This window comes from Microcebus murinus, chromosome 15 (genome assembly GCF_040939455.1).
Source record: "Microcebus murinus isolate Inina chromosome 15, M.murinus_Inina_mat1.0, whole genome shotgun sequence".
NCBI lineage: Eukaryota > Metazoa > Chordata > Mammalia > Primates > Cheirogaleidae > Microcebus > Microcebus murinus.
The window spans coordinates 20,090,785-20,107,969 of NC_134118.1; the positions used below are offsets into that span (position 1 = coordinate 20,090,785).

General features: G+C 37.9%; 1 protein-coding gene across 5 annotated transcripts in view; it reads left to right on the forward strand.

The window, feature by feature from the left end:
* CDKAL1 (CDKAL1 threonylcarbamoyladenosine tRNA methylthiotransferase) overlaps positions 1-17,185 on the forward strand; it is a 594,702-nt gene that overhangs the window by 552,761 nt on the left and 24,756 nt on the right. For all 5 annotated transcript variants that reach the window (XM_012753511.2, XM_076010495.1, XM_020280124.2 and 2 more), the window contains 2 exons: positions 10,671-10,754; positions 13,723-13,887. In XM_012753511.2, the coding sequence (XP_012608965.1) occupies positions 10,671-10,754; positions 13,723-13,887 (249 nt within the window). The remainder of the gene's footprint in view (positions 1-10,670; positions 10,755-13,722; positions 13,888-17,185) is intronic.

Here is a 17,185-nt window from a genome sequence, read left to right on the forward strand (position 1 = left end):
GCATCATAATACAAGTAATACAAGTGGGCTCTTTCCCTGCAGCCTGAATGCTTGCCCAATAAAGCAGAAGCTCCGAGCTGAGCTCTCAGGGTCTCCCGGAGCTAAGCCAAGAAGTATTGGGTGGGGGGCAGGGAACAGGAGAGAATAATTGTTATTCAGTCTTCTTTAATGAGATGTATGGCCTACTGCTGAAAGATTGTGGCAGTGTCTTTTGTTATGCTAATTAGACACCATTAGAGCTTGGCCGTCTTTGATTTCTGCTTAATCCTTTCTGCTTCCTCTGCCTCAATCCCAACTGGCAAATGGTTGAAAGATGGTGGGGTGTAGTGCACGTGTTATTTATTGCTCACATCTATGCTGAGTTTTTTGGTAATGGAGGTTGTAATGAACGATTTATCTTACCAAAAGGCAGTACGTATTTTGGACATTCATTTTTGGCTTTTAAAAAAAAACGAATTTGAGAATGACCAGTTTCTGCCTTTCAGTCCAAACGCCATTGTGTTTTCTGTGGTTGCTTTTGCAGCCACACAAAATGGAAAATGACAGATTGGAAAATTTAGATGGCATCTCCTTGGTTGCCTGGATTTCTCTAAAAACAATGAGCAAATTGATCATGCCTTAAGGTTTTAGAGAGGCTGTGGTCAACCAGGAAAATGGAAGCAAGAATAATGAACAGTCAAAAAGAGCAATTTAGCTATTCAGAATTTCTGCCTTTACAGGATATGTACACAGTCTTTATATGAGTACCACAATTATGTGTTGTAGTGAGTTAAAAAAAATGTTTTTGTAATAACCAATATGATCCTTTCTAAAATAGTGAAGGGGGGGCGGAGATTTCTGTTAAATCCTTAAAAATAACATCATAATGTTTTAGAACAGCCCTGTCCAATAGAAATATAGTATGAACCACAGATGTTATTTTAAGTTTTCTGGTAGCCACATTAAAAAAGTAAAAAGAGACAGCTGAAATTGGTTTAATAATATATTTTATTTAACCCAATACATCAAAGGTACTATCAGTTCACTGTGTAATCAATATAAAAATAATGAGATATCTTACATTCTTCATGTTAAGTTTTTGAAGTCCAGTGTGTGATTTGTACAGATGTGCACTTTATATATAACACATCTCTATTTGGATTTGCCACATTTTGAGTGCAGAAGAGGCATGTGTGACTAGTGGATACTGTATTAGATGGTGCAGTTTTAGAGTAATTGAGGAATTTACCATTTGCCCAAAAGTACTGTTAGAATAAAATCCATTTTTAATATTATAGATTAAATATTATGAGCTGTATGACCTTGACCAACTTAATCTCTCAGGGGCCTTAGTTTTCTCATCTGTAAAATGAAGACTTTGGACTAACTGATCTGTTAATTCCTCCCTTCCATCCACTCCAGCTCTGAATTCATGGTTTTATAAATGCACATTTAGAGCCTGGGTAGGCTAGAGCTTATCCATCCTCTCTCCTAATTTAGTATTTGAAAAGAAGCTTTCTTGCTCCACAAGAAAGTTGGGGAGTGTCCTGTTTCCCACACCCACATCTCTTTTCCTCCAGATGTCTGAGTCTTTGAGTTCTTCTGAGTCCTCTGCTGTTGATGATGTGTCTAGGAGTGTAGCCCACTGAGGTGCCTGGCGCTCAGCAGTCCTCACTCCTGCTTTTGGAGAGAGGACTTGGAGCCAAGAAGGGATGAGGGAGTTGACAAGTGGCTACTGCCAGTTACTAGAGTAGATATACACTCCATCTCTCAAATATCTCTCAAATCCAGCTTTTGCTTTTTTTTTTTTAATTTGGCTTATTTATTGTATCATCAGTCAAACAAATCTTTTGTAAGCACCTTCCAAGGAGCCGACCTATTAATAAGTGTGGTTACTGGTCACTTTTGTGCCCTTTTTTGAGGGGGAGGGTGAAAAAGCCTTTTTTCAGAAACACAGCATGGTATTCTTCCATGTTTTTGCCCATTCGTAGAAAAAAGTCTATTTCCTTATTTAGTGCTTCTTTCTTTGGCTGAGGGTGAGGTAGAACTTTTCTCATGTATTTAGTATACATGGATAATTTAGAATTTGTTTTTGTTTTGAATTGCCTTTTCAGCAGTTTGTTTTTCTATTGGGAACATTTATTGTTTTCTTACTATGTTATAAAAGTTCCTTATGTATATTGTATAATATATATCATATATGTCATATATATGACACATCTCATAAGTGCTACAAATTTTTTTGTTTGCTTTTTAATTTTGTTTATGGCAATTCATGTTATAAATTAATTTTTTAAAAATCAATATTTAAAAGCTTCTCCTTTATGGCAATACGACATTATGTTAAAAATGTTTCATCAATAGATTATGTAACTAATAATTCATTTTTTCTTCAAGTATTTTGTGGTTTCTTTTTTTTAAAATATTTTTGGGGGTATAATTGACCAATAGAATTATGTATATTTAAGGTATACAACTTACTTTTAGGAGTACATCCCTTTAGGAGAATCTGCTCATCAAAAAAGATTGGCTCTGGGTACATACGCACTTAATGGGTGCGGTGTGTACTATCTAGGGGATGGACACACTTGAAGCTCTGACTTGGGTGGGGCAAGGGCAATATATGTAACTTAAGCATTTGTACCCCCATAATATGCTGAAATTTAAAAAAAGATTTGCCCAAACTTGCCAAGTAATGACTGATAGAGACCAAAGGGAAAAGATCAGGAGGGTTTAAGTGATTGGAGATTATAACTTCTGGAATTAAGCTTTTAGTAAGAAAGAATTCTATATACATATCCCACTTAGTTGATCCCATTAATAAGATCTCATGGATAGATATTACTTGTAATATCTGACCATAAGACTTTACATAGTTTTAAATGTTGAGCATTTTCCCATACTGCCTGGCCATTGTGGAGTTCGCCCAATTGTGGAGTTCGCAGGGAAAAATGGATGTAACATATTTGTACTGGGTCTGTGATAAGAAACTTTTTGGGTTTATTGAGAAGGTAGGTCTCATGTTATGTGTTGTATCATAATTTAAAAAAAAATCACAAAAGCACTGTAGGCAGTACCTTAGAATGCTCTAGAATACCAAGAATGTATAGGCAAGTAGTAAAAACTTGGCGCGTGTGTGTGTGTGTGTGTGTGTGTGTGTGTGTGTGTGTGTGTGTGTGTGTGTGTGTGGCAGAGTCTTGCTCTGTTGCCCTGGGTGGAGTGCAATTTTGTCATCATAGCTCACTGCAACCTCATACTCCTGGGCTCAGGCGATCTTCCTGCCTCTGCCTCCCGAGTAGCTGAGACTACAGGTGTGCACCACTATACCCAGCTAATTTTTTCTGTTCTTAGTAGAGATGGTGTCTCACTCTTGCTCAGGCTGATCTCAAACTTCTGGCCTCAAGCAGTCCTCCTGCTTCAGCCTCCCAGAGTGCTAGAATTACTGAGCCACTGAGCCCAGCCTTGGCTATCTTTTGAATTGGAAGTTCAGTCAGCAGTAGGTTTAGATCCCTACTGCTAGAAAAGGATCCAGTAGGCATTTGTCATCTAACATTATTATAGGCTACAATCAGCAGATCAAAACAACATGGGATTTTTGCCTCCAGCTGGAAAGAGACTACCTTGACTTGTCTCTCTCTTACTGGGGTGGGCACATGACTAGAAGAAAACCATCCCATAATTGAAGAAAAAACAAAAGAGTTCTTGTTAGAAGAAACTTCATAGTCTCATTTGATTTAGTAGAACTGCCTTGGGTCTCATCTTTGTATCTTGCATCATTGCTTTGGGAGAAAGGACTTTCAAAAAGCCAAACTGTTTTGCAGTTTTCCTTCCTGTTTAGGTTATTTCTGAATTACAAGTAAGGAATAATAGGGCCACTAAGATGCTCGTGGCAATTAATATATATGAACATATACTTAAAAGTATGGATATTCTGCTTCAAAGGAACATTTTTTTCTCTTTCAAATGCATTTATTTGTATTAATAAGTGTAGCTAAAGAATTTTTCACACGGAAGATAACGTTTTTAAAAATTATAACAGAATGCATTTACTGTCATTGTTTAAGAGTCAGATACCAGGCTACCCCTTTGAGAATAAACTGTCCAACATCTTCTTTCAAGAATCCTTAAGTAGACCAATAAACTGATGGCTAACATTTTGAGCTCAATGGACTTAGAGGCTCATTACTTGTTTTCTATGCTATCATCATTTTTGACACACATTACTATGTCATGGCCCTATTTCATTATAGAATGGCATTGTGGAATAAGGATGATATTAAATTTTAATGTTATTGCTATTATTACTGTTGACTGTTTTTAGCATAAGTATGCCTGGTTCTTTAATTCCAGCTTCTGCAGGGCTACAAAATGGAAGTGTGCATAAACAGTCAGGAAAATTACGGTATACTCTGGAGACCCAGCATCGCATGCTCTGCCTGTTGTGAATGATGAATCAAAATGGAAAGGTTATCATTTTCATTAGCTAGGAAAGAACAAGACCATACTTTTCTCCAAGTGTAATTACAGCGGTTCACTGGCAACATTACACTGCAGTAATTAGTCTAAAGGTGTATGTGAGGGCAGGCTTTTGCACAGACACTAGAAATATTATTTCAGAGTTTAAGGTCACAGCCTTGTGTTTAACATGTTCCAGGCAGCTTGGGGGGGAGGGGGGGAAACTAATTTGACTGGAGCTAAAGAAAGACATTTGACATTTCCCAGAGTCATGCATTCAGAAACCAGTCAGGTAGAAAAATTGTATTTTATTATCTACAATAAAGAAAAAAAAAAAACTTAGTTGTAGAAGGAGCATGTCAAAATATTTTGCAGGATAAACAGTGATACAATTCAAGTTTATTAGCACAATGACATAAATGATTATAAGAACTTTTGATATGTGTGTTTTGATTTTGATTTCCATTGTTTTCCTAAGGCAAAGAATGGACAGAAAAAGTAATGGTAAGAAACTTTTCAGGGGAAGCAAAATAATTTCTTTGCCACCTTATAACTGTTTTCAAGAAATGTTTATCTTACATAGATCCTCATATACATTATATACATATATATATAGCCTTTGTAAATTTTTTGATACTGCAAATAGTTATATTGAAATATTAAAATGTTTTTGTAACCCAACACTTCAGAATAGAAATTTGATTGACATTATTTTCCAAAGCCACATCTTGAGTTTTCTGTTTAAAAAGTGAAGCAAAAGTGAAAAGGAAAAAAAGTAGTAAAGAGAAAAATAAACTTTAGGCAAATTTTAAAGCCATATATGCGTATAAGAGAAACCTTTTGCTTTTTCCAGTTCAAAGAGTACTTATGCAAGTAACATTTCTTACTGAGTTAAAGGTGTTAACCCACATGCCCTGGTGTCTTTGTTTAATTTGGGTAATATCTGCCTTTCTTCAAACAATTCTTCTCAGTTTCTCTCTTTAAGTCCTTATATAGCCTTGTAGAATACTGTTTGTTTCAGGACAAATGACGAAATAAAGTATACTTGATGAGCATTCATTCAGCAACAAAATTCTGTTGGAAACCACTGCTTTTTAAATGCAAGTGTGTGTTTTATCTGCATTCTCTGGCCATATGGTTAGAACTGATGTTTTTCACAACTTCAAGCACTTGGGAAATTTAAGCATAGATGTGACACAAATGACACAGCTAGCTGATTATGTAACATACTGAAAAAAATCTACCCAAAAATTGAATTTAAAAAACATTGTTATTTGTTTGTCACAGATGTTTCTCTACTCAAGGAAAAGTCAGACACTGCAGAATTAGATCCATGATGTTGTAAGTTTTCTACAGCTAGCAATTAAATAGGAGGCATCAAGTAGTGGGAAGAATTCAAAGCCTTCCTTTTCTTCTTTCTGCCACTGCCACTGAGCAAATCACCCATCCTGTGGGACTTTAGTTCCCTCCCTATGAAATCAGAGAGATTGCTAAGCCCCCCTCCAAGTTCTTACATTCTTTGTCTGTCCAGGCCTAAGGGAATACTGCCTTTATTTTCTGCCTTTGTGGTTAAAAAAAAGAGAGAGAGAGAGAGAGAGAGCTTTTCTCATATCTTTGCAACAAGGCCTAGAAAATTGTACCACACTCATTTTTTCACAGCCGGGGGCGGTATTTCCCAACAACTCTACGAGATCACTAGTAACGCAGGGTCTTGTGTGGTCTTTTCCCGCACCTTCCTTCACTTCAATGACCCAATCTGTAAAAGTGAGGGATGGTTTTACAAGGCTATTTTTATAATTCATTTTTCATAAAATGTCTTTTTTAAAAAGTTTAAAAATTACTTTCTCTACTTACATTTGGTGGATGTCATTTGGATGAATAAATTATAAATTATGCCTAGCTTGTTAAAGCAAGTACCGGAACCAACAAGTCTACAGAGCTGAATTAAGTAAAGGAGCAAGCTCTGAAGGTAAGAATTGTTCCTTACTTCAGATAGGTAGAATCAAGTTACTTTCCCAACATATGTCCTGAAGGTCAAAGCTTTGTAAATGGAAACTGAGTTTCCCTTAGAAATGCTTTAGCTAGCAAGGGTTTGTATTCCCAATTGAAGCTCTTAAGCTCTAATATGTTACAGAAATTAAATAAGCATTTTATGTAACCTACTATAAATTACATGCTTATAAATCAAATTAGAAGGAAAAGGGACATTTTAGGATTATTAAAAAGGGCTTTGTTGAAATTTTGACAGACTTCTTTAAGGTAACTTCAAGTCTAGCCTTTTGAGAAACTCTGTGAATGTTTCTTGGTGGTGTATTAAAGATCAAGCTGTTAGTTTAAGTGCAGCAAGAAAGTAGCTGTAATGTACAGAGGCCTCTAAGCATACATTTACTGTAAAAAAAAAAAGAGAGAGAGAGAGAGCCTCAAATTAGAGTACATAATTTCCTTCTTCTGATTCCCATAAAACCTGTGGGCATACCAGTCCCTAACCTACAGATCTTCAACGAGTGATGACTTAGCTTTGGGACTGAAAGTTCCTTTAAATATTATAATCCACCTCTTCTTCAGTCCTACTCTCTTCTCCTCACCTCTATCCCACTCTACCAACTTCCCATATTTTATATGAGAAAAATCAAGGCCCAAAACACAGTCAAGTCTCTTTTATGTTAAAAATAATCTACTTAGACCCTGTATCCTCCCGCCCCTCTCCAATCCAAATATGTGACATTTTATATTTTTGAAGAACCCTCTTTAGACTCTTCTTCCTGCTAGAGCTGTGTGCTTCTGTTTCTGACACTTCCTTCCCCATCCAAATCACCTTCCCCTTTCTTCCTATCCTTGAATGTCACAGTTCTCTTGGAGCTACCCTCCAGACCATTCTTTGGACTCATTATTCCACTTGCATCTTAATCATCTCTGTTGAATAGCTGTGTTGTTCTGTGTCTTAGTCCTTTTTCTGATGCTATAACAGAATGTCTGAGACTAGGTAATTTATAAAGAAAAGGTTTATTTGGCTCATAATCCTGGAGGCTGGGAAGTCCAAAGTCAGGCAGCCCATCTGGTGAGGACTTCAGCTCATAGCAGTAAAGTGGAAGGGCATGCAAAAGAGACCAAACGGGAGAGGCAGCCTGGATTTATAACAACCCATTCTCATGGGAACCAATCTATTTCTGCAAGAACTAACTCAGTCTCTTGAGAAAGACATTACTCTATCTTAACAACTTAATCACCTCTTAGAGACACCACCTCTCAACACTATTACATGGGTAATTAAATTTCAACATGAGTTTTGGTGGGGACAAACTGTAGTGCGCTACTAGTCACAAATTTTATGAAAACCATGATTTTCAACCTCTTCCTTACTTTGCAGAATGTTGTTTATTTTTCAAAGTGATGTAACCCTGCATTCCTGTTGGAGGTTCCAGCTGTTGGGCAAATTTCTGTCAGTGATAATTAGGTAGCTATAGAAGTCTGCTTCTCAAGCAGAATGTCAGACTAGCATTTGTGTAGCATAATATTGCCTGAAACACAATGCACTCTCCATCATTCTCTGTAAGACAAACTCTGATCCCTTCTAGCGAATAGTCTCTGCCATTAGCATAACAGGTAACTGGGTGGTGTGGTGTGTTCCTGGTTGCCTAAGGATATCTGTAACCTTGCCCCTTTTCTGCACATGCCTTGCCTTTTTCTTCCTTTCTCTGATAGCAGGGGAACTCTTGGAATATGGCAAGTCAAGATCATTACCCTAAATCTTGTGATATGAGGTTCTTTAACCACACATGGTTTCTGTGTGGGTTTGGGGAGATAACAGATAGAAAGCATAGGGGGAGATGGTTCATTTAAAAAAGAAACTTGAGACTTATAAACATTCATTTAGCCTGCAAGTTCCTTTATTTTCACCAAGACAAAGCTGCTGCTTCCAGAGTTTCATCTGAACTCTTCCTTCTTTAACTTCATTGTTAATTTTAAGATTATTCGAAATAGTAGATTCTCTTAAAGGTTGTATTTGATAGTCACTACAGTGTGACTTCATTCATAAAAAAAATATTCAGAAGAGCTTTTATTATTTTTATATATAGACATATATATGTATGGGTCAGATAGATTACAGTAGCTTTTGATCAAAGCCCTAGCTTTCTCATGCTCCTTTTTCTTTTCTTTTCTTTCCTTCTTTTCTTTTCTTTTCTTTTTTTTTTCCTTAAGAAGCTTTCCCTAAGTCCCACGTATGCTCACTTTTGCTCAGTCCCATGTATGCTCACTTTTGCTCTGGGGACTTTTCAGGGCCTCACCATGTAAGGCAAGGTCCTCAAGTAAGGACACAAGTAGGGTGACGGGAAAGGTGTTTGCCACCATAAGTTACTGCACATAGCAATTCTTCCAAGTCCCTTTGGCAAATAATAGTTAAATACTCACCTACAAATAGTTCTTTGATGGTTGATCGAAAGCCCAGCTCTCTACTGTATAAACAGGGAGTCTTTCTAACTCTGTGTATACATTAACTGTCATTGTTATCACCTCCAGATGAAATAGAACAGCCCAGAAATGATGACCAGAACTGTCCACATTGATTCTAATAAAAGGAAAGAAGCAGCATGCATTTTCAGTGGCTCTACAATTTCATATTATTGTTAGATTAATTTCCTGAAAACTTAATGTTAGATGAAGTGTAATTGCAGATTCCCTTAAGAACCATTGACAGATACTTATCCTAAGTTACAAGCAACTCACACTGTGAAATGTGTGCAAACATTCTAAGTTTTCTTCCCAAAGAATATACTTCAGTGAAAGCCAGTATTCACCCATCTTTTTTGATAAACAGAGCCATCGAAGCTAGAAGTAGAAGTTAGGGAATTTTCTTTTTTGTCACTTGATTTTTTTACGGAGATTAATGTTGCCAGAACTTTCGTTATTTTTCAGGGAGTGAAATAAGTCTTTGATAAGTATCATCTCAGAGACCTTACAACCTTTTGCTAAGGGAGCTACATTTTGAATGAGATAGCAAACTAGATAGTAAATTATGGTGTATTTAGGTATTGGCATCATATGATGGAGAGGGGAGTTTGATTTTTTTTTTTTAATTGTTAGGTGGTCTATTTAGCGCAGCTGTGTTTATGTTTCCTACATGGTAACCGCCTGAACATGGTGACAAGTCCCTACAAATGAGAATAGGAATTTTTAAAAAATCATCTTGCCAATGTGCTTTAATTTGGGGGGTTGTATTTATTAAGTAGCAATGGCAAAGATAATTCCGGGCACAATCATTCAATACAGTTGGTTTGCTACATCAGACATTTTGACAATCTTGTAAAAAAGAGTAATTGATACTTTAAATGCTGCATTTCACAGTAGAATAAACTTGGAAATGGTAGAATGTTTTTAGAATAGCCACATTTCTTTAACCATTGTTTTGGCTGATTAAATTCTTTTTTCTAATAAATTTATTTCTTTTAATTTTTTTAAATTTCAGCATATTACGGGGGTACAAATATTTAGGTTATGTATATTGCCTTTGCCCCACCCACATCAGAGCTTTAAAAGTGTGTACTTAGATCATAAATGTTGATCAGTCCTGTAGAAAATTAACAGCCAATATTTTTGCTGTCTTTCTCTTTAAAAAAAAATAAATGAACATGGCCATGGCTACAGCAAAGAGATAGAGATTTTATAGATAAAATGTATATAGTAAATAAGTAATTGTATGAATTAGTAATTTCAGAATTGCAAGCAACATGAAATGTTGAGGAACAAGGGCCTACTGACTGGTTTTGGAGGCATTTTCTTTAGTGTTACATCTCTCATAACTCAAATTAACGTTTATTACTATTCTTTCATATTGCCAAAATATTTTCATGAATTTGGATTGGAAGCAGCTTGTTCTGGCTTGTTTTGCAACTTTGTTTCAAGAAACAAAGTGATATTTAGAAGATTTTTGTATGTCATAGAAGCTTTAATTATCTTGCTTATGTTGAAGGAGGAAATAAGATCGAGTTCTGTTTCATAGTTATGTAAGAAAATGAGTTTATACTATGTTAATTTTATATTGCCCCATAATTAATGTCTTCCAAGAAATTTGAATCAGTGATTTGAATAGTGTTAGCTGTTAAATAACTAAAAATCTAAAATCTCCTTTAAATTCCAGAGGACACTACTAGGTGCAGACCTATTTGGACAGACCTCTGTTTTTGGATTCTGAGGTGTTTGCCTTATCATTACTTTTCTTCCTCTCTTTCTCTCCACAGATTGGTGAAAGGCAACAAGTGTTAGTAACCGAAGAATCTTTTGATTCCAAGTTTTATGTTGCGCACAATCGATTCTATGAGCAGGTAAGAGGCACTTTGGCCTTTTTGAGTTGTCTCTAAAATGATAGAGTTCAGAAAGTTGAAGCAAAGGGGATTGAAAAGGGGAGGAGAGTTGAATCTTGCCACAGCCAGGCTATTTTATAGCATGAAGCCAGCCAGCCTAACAAGTGGTTTATCTCTGTGACTTACTCTGCAGTACATTCTACACAAAGGAGTAAGTGTATTTAATGTGTTTGAGTCTGCATTAATCTTTGACAGGACCAGCCTTATGCTTTTGCGAGTTTGGAACCGGGCAGTTAGCATGGCCAAAATTCCCACGGCCTGGCAAAGCAGGAGGGAAAGTCCTGTTCAGACGACAGGAAGGGTGTCTGCACGGCGACATCAGTGTGGAAGGGCAGGGATTTCCTCCCACCAGCACATCACCCGTACAGTTTTTTTTTAGATGGTTGGTTGGTTAGTTGGTTTTTCATTTTTCTTTAGTTTTAGTATTTGGGGTTTTTTTTTTAACTTCTACCTTGATAAAAATGCTGGGAGTAGAGGAAAAAGAGTCTATTCCTTGGACTCCACTCAAACTGTGTGAACAACGGTGCAGACCAGCATGAGGATTGAACCAACTTCACTCTGAGAGTTTTGGAGGCCCCATCCCTAGGGGCTACCCACTGACTAGCCTGCCTGACTACACTGGCCTTCCTTGCCCCACATGGGGCAACCTGACTTCTGTCTCAGCATGTGGGATTGCACTCCCCCAGGTGGGAAAGCAATCCAGAAGTGACTAAAGACACCAGATGTCTCCTTCAGAGGTGTGGATCCTGGCAAGGGCCCAGAAGGAGATGGGATATGCCCTCTCGGGTGGGAGATTCTCATGGGGATATAGGGGTTTTCCTGAGTCATTCTGGACTGGATTAACTTTTCTTACAATCAAATGGGTTTTCCTATTTTTTCATTCCTTTCCCATCAGTTAAGAAGTGAAGATTTTTTTTTTTTTCTATGGGTCATGGCTGGAATTAGAGCTTGGGAGGGCTCTTAAGACCAGGGAGGGCAAGTCACATAAGGGCTGAGCAAGGGGCACAGGCCTCCTGCACTAGAACGCAGGAAAGCAGGGGCTGGGGCAGCCTCCAGCGTTCATCCTCCACATGGAATCCTCTCAGACTGCACCATGGGTCCCCAGGAAATGTAAGGGAACTTTTCAAAGGTCAGATTAAACATGCTCTGTTCTATACCCAGGAAAGATTTCAGATGGGGAAGATCCCGACACTCCCTGTTTGGGCTGAGTCTCTTCCCCATTTCCCGTCTCATTAGCATACTCCAAAGAGCCATTTTCCTATTCAGGCCAACCTTCTGCTCAGCCCTGGGGAGGAGCTTGATGGTATTTTGGTCGCCTCTTTCCTCTCCTTTCTCTTGCCATCTGGGTTTTTGCCTCAGCAGGGAACTTTTTTCCCTTCATTTTAAAGGCAGTGGCATGCCTCATTAGCTGTTTCCTCCAATTTAAAGCAGTCGGGCTTTTTCCAATTATTAAAACTGGAGGAGGAAAAAAACACTGAGCCCTTCATTCAGATCAAGGCAGCAGATCAAGGAGGGTTATTTTCCCCCAGAATAGTACCAAATCTCCCAGGGATAGTTTGCTCTAGAGATTTTCTTATTTTATAAAAACTGATTTAAAAGGGCTTTCATATCCTAATACTAAAGCTCTTTTAGTTCGTTTGCTTGCCGTGAGTAATTCACCACCCAGGTGACCTTTTTCCTATACTTTGATGAAGCAGTGTACTCAGTGGTCATAAAAATCAAACTCAGAAAGACCAAGATCCAATTTTGCCTCTCAGAGAAATTGGCGGTGGAACTTCTGGCTCTCATCTGACTTTTCTGTCTCTACAACTAAGCATATCAAAGATTTCATAGGAATTATTTTTTTCTAAATAAGATGAGTTCCAGAGGTGAAGATTGTATCTAGATATCAAAGTATTACTGGATTAGAATTGGTCTATTTATTTTGGATCCTAACTTTAAAAGATTGGCAAGTAGCTACAGTACTAAAATAGGAGTGCGAGCGAGACGTAATGCATACAGACTACCTATAAGTCCCAAAGGAGGAGGAACATTTGCTCGAGGTAAACAAGTACTTTTATCAGTAATCTCTAGTGGAAAGAGACCATCTGACAGTTTCCTGTGAGCTAGCCAAAGGACCTGTCAGAATAGTTGGTTCTGTGTGAGGTAGACTCCTAGGACTGATAGACATGCTTTTTTTTTTTTTAACAGAGCAAAAATAAATATATAAATGAAAGCTATTAGGGGAGTCATTTAGCTCTAAACACCAATGTTTTGGGTTACTGAAAAGGTTGCTTTTAAATGTTCTTCCTCCTCCCCTGAAAGGTGCACATGCATGTGAACACACACATGCAAATACAAACACACAAATAGAAACACACAGGCCTTTATTTGAAGTGTCTGCTGAAACCATTACTCTGACAGCCCACTTGGAAATTATTAAAAGTATAAGGCTTTCATCAACATTGTCTCAGTTTTCTTCAGTGCATGGGACAGCCAGGAGCAGAATATCAAAGGCCTGGCTGATTGTTGGGGGATTTTTCGGGTCTGCTCCCCACATGCCTCAGGACAGCAGGCGTCCTGCAGGGGAAGAAGACACTGGCCCCAGCCCAGGAGCTGCTCCCAGAAATGCCTTCCCTTCCTACAGGAAGTCCTCAAGCACCTGGAAGATAGAGCTCACTTTGGATGGGATCCCAGAATACAAAAATGACACTAAGGGACAACTAAGGAAATCTGAATAAAGTATGGACTTTAGTTAATGGTAACATATCAGTTTGGCTTCATTAATTGTGACAAATACACCATAATAATATAAGGTATTAATAATAGGGAAAACTGGGTATGGGGTATATAAGAACTGTCCGTATTATCTTTGCAATAATTCTGTAAAATTAAAACTTCTTAAAGTTTATTTTTAAATATTAAGTCTTGTGGGAAAATTTTTTTCAAGGTTTTAGTGCCAAAGAACTCCTCATTCATGGGGAAAATGGTTGAAGTGGACATCTATGAATCAGGAAAACATTTTATGAAAGGGCAGCCAGTATCGGACGCCAGAGTATACACGCCATCCATCAGCAAACCGTTAGCAAAGGGAGAAGTCTCAGGTTTAACAAAGGTAAGTAAAAGATGCTTTCCTCTCTACCCTGCTAGGAAAATGGCAGCTGTGGAAGCACAGTGATTCCAGACCATGTTTCTGTTATCATTTATAGTTCCCTTTTTATGTATGCATGAGGCTTTAATCCTTTCTGACAGATTGAAATCTGAATTAGAAAGATGTGTTTTTGCTGATGCCTATAGCTTTGCTTCTCTGCCTGCAAAGGGAATGAGCTGTTTCTTCTTCCAGGCTAGAAGCAGAGGGTAAAAGCCATTATTTGCAGGTGAAAGATTTAACATCGAAGATGATCTGATCCAGTATGTTTCTGTGTCAGTAGCTCCTGAGTGGAAAGGGATGAGGAAAGGAATGTTCTCTTGCCTTACAAAGCTGTTTATAATATAGTAAAAACCTACAGTTGAACAGGCACTAAACCATGTCGTATATGTGGTTATGGCGCCTTTTTTAGGGTGTTAGCTGGATATCTACTTTAGTCATGTGGAGTGAAAATTAAACATTTTTTTTCTTTCTATAAAAAAGTAACCTGACCCCTGTTTTATACCTTTGTAAATATGGCTGTTTGCCAAGCTCTCTCTTACATTTCATTGAGCTACAGTTGTAAAAGCTGATGGAGTGTGAAATGAAAATGTGTATCACATTTCTAAGCATCATTTGATGTCCTTTCTCCAACACAATTGTTAAGTGCTCCCCAAAAAAAAAAAAAAAGTACATAGCAATGACTTAACATATGGAAAAAAGATAACTGATATTTATCTGGCCATGTAATTCCAAAATGGTTTTAGTTTATATATTATCTGTTCCCTAAAATTAAATTGCACAGGCATGTTCATTAAAATAAAGGAAGTATAGCTTGATTTTGGGAATAGCAACAAAGAGGGTACTATTATCTGCATTCTCGCTGATTGTGGTGCTGGACTCTTGTATCCGATAGGAGTGACACCTCACATGTGCTTGACAAGTGCATGTGAAGGATCTACACAAACAGCCATCTAACCCGAAATAGAATGACACACACAGACTAGCTTTTGTCAAAACCCTGCCAGGTATGTCAGCCTGCACAACCAGGAGCAAACTCTAAAACTTGATAAGCATAAGCATTGATTTTTGTTATTATTATGTTTTTAAATCATACTTAGGGGTTGGTATGGATAGCCAGGAAGGAACAGTGTAATCTAGCATTTAAGTGAGATCGATAGAGGCTGGGTGTGGTGGCCCACAACTGTAATCGCAGCCCTTTGGGAGGCCACAGCGGAGGGATCGCTTGAGGCCAGGAGTCCAAGACCAGCCTGGGTAACATAGTGAGACCCCCCACCTCGACAAAAACTTTAAAAAATTATCCAGGTGTAGTTGCACGCATCTGTGGTCCCAGTTCAGGAGGCTGAGGAGAGAGGATCACTTGAGCCTAGGAGATCAAGGTAACAGTGAGCTATAATTGCACCACTGCACACCAGCCTGGGTGACAGAGCTAGACTCTGTGTCATAAATAACTAAATAATTGCCAGAGATTTGGCTTTTGATATGTTAGCTAATACTTTAGAAACTTTCTAAAGAAATTGTCTTTTTTTTTATTATTTAATTTTCTACATAGTGTGTTTTACAAGGTTGATTTTAGATTGCCACAGTGAAAAGGGTTTCTCAACAAGTGACGGTGGTGGGCAAATTATTACTTCAAAGACCCTGCCTGGTTTAATTCCTTCATGTCTGCCTATTGAAAAGGGTATTATTCTAAAACATCATCATTAATAATATATGAATAAGGAAAAGTAGTATCCCTCTATGTTAGTTCTTTAACTGTAGTGTTACTTTCTTAAAGGGAAGCTACATTTAAATTCTGTGGAGTAGCCTTTTCTGCTCTATGCCCCCCTCCCCGCCCCCCCTCACCTTCTTGTAGTCTAGAAAATGGTGTTGTCAGTTCAACCACCAGCCTGATTCTGAGCCAGGATGGCCCAAAAGTCCTAGGTAAGGTGGGGGAAAAGGTCAGTTGGCTGCTGGTCCACTGGGTCTTTAAAAGTATCTTACAGCAATGCATGAGGTCAAGGGTTAGGAATATTGATTTGGGTGTTTATATTAAGAAAAATAGGGAAGTCTTTTATCACCATTGTGACGCCCTATAAATTAATGAACATTTACTCTTCATTATTATTTGTTATTTTTAAAAGATACGCCCAACTCATTGGGGTCAAAAGGCATTGTTTAATGAATTTATCCTGGTATTACACATAGTTTTGCTGACTATATGAACTAAAACAATTAAGCAAGAAGAGAACAACTTTCATTTCTGTGGGATTTAAAAGTAGATGGTAGAGGTTATAATCGTGTTTCGGGCAAGGTGAGCTTTTTGATAGCTGATAAAGGTGCTGAAACTCTTGAATGGAGAGATCAGCTTCCTGTGTTGTGGATGTGTGCCCCTGGGGTCTGACAGACATGAGCTTGACTCACCAGTTCACCCTGGCATCTGACCCCTCCGACCTTTAGTCTGTTCAATGAGAATAATCGTGTCTACCTCATAGTGTTGATGGAAGGAATACATTCAGTAGCGCATGTAAGCCACCTAATACTATTCCTGGCACAGAGTAAATAGTTACTAAGCGGTTATTCTCCTTTCTCCCTAAATCTAATTGCATCTAGAAAGAATAGACTCTGAGGACTACCTTGGTATTAGCGATTTTCTTCTTTTGGTTGCTATTTGAACCATGATTATGCAGCACATGTTGTATCTGGTGGGGGAGGGGTGTGCTTCTCTGTTAGAATAATGGGTTTAGTGCCAGAGAACCTGTCCCATCAGAATTTCTCTCTTTCTGAATTTTCTAGGCTTTTCCTGAGTTATTCTAGAATGATAACCCCCTTACACACATACTTTGTAAAGAAATCTATCAGTAGGAAGCCCAAAGCATCTGAAGCAAAATACTGTGTTAAAAAATTCTCTGCTATAGTAAATGCCTTTCCTGAATTAAGAATTTTATGATTATTCTTCAAGTATTTAGCCTTATGCTTTGGATTATTTTGTCTCACTTTAAGCCTTGCTGACCTCTTTTGATGAAACTGGTGAGAGGGAACAGAGTGGGGAAGAAGTGCAGGCTGGGAGTCAGGAGATCTGGATTACAGGATTCCGGCTCTTGGGGAAACAGATTTGCTAACCTTTTATTCATGACCAGGTTCCTTGAACCTCAGTTGTCTCACGTGTAAAATGACAGTGAATAACGATCATTAAGGAACTTTCTAGCTCTAAGATTCTATGATTGAAATATTTCATTTAATAAAAATAGATAAAATGCCTACCCTGTGATAAGACTTTGAATTT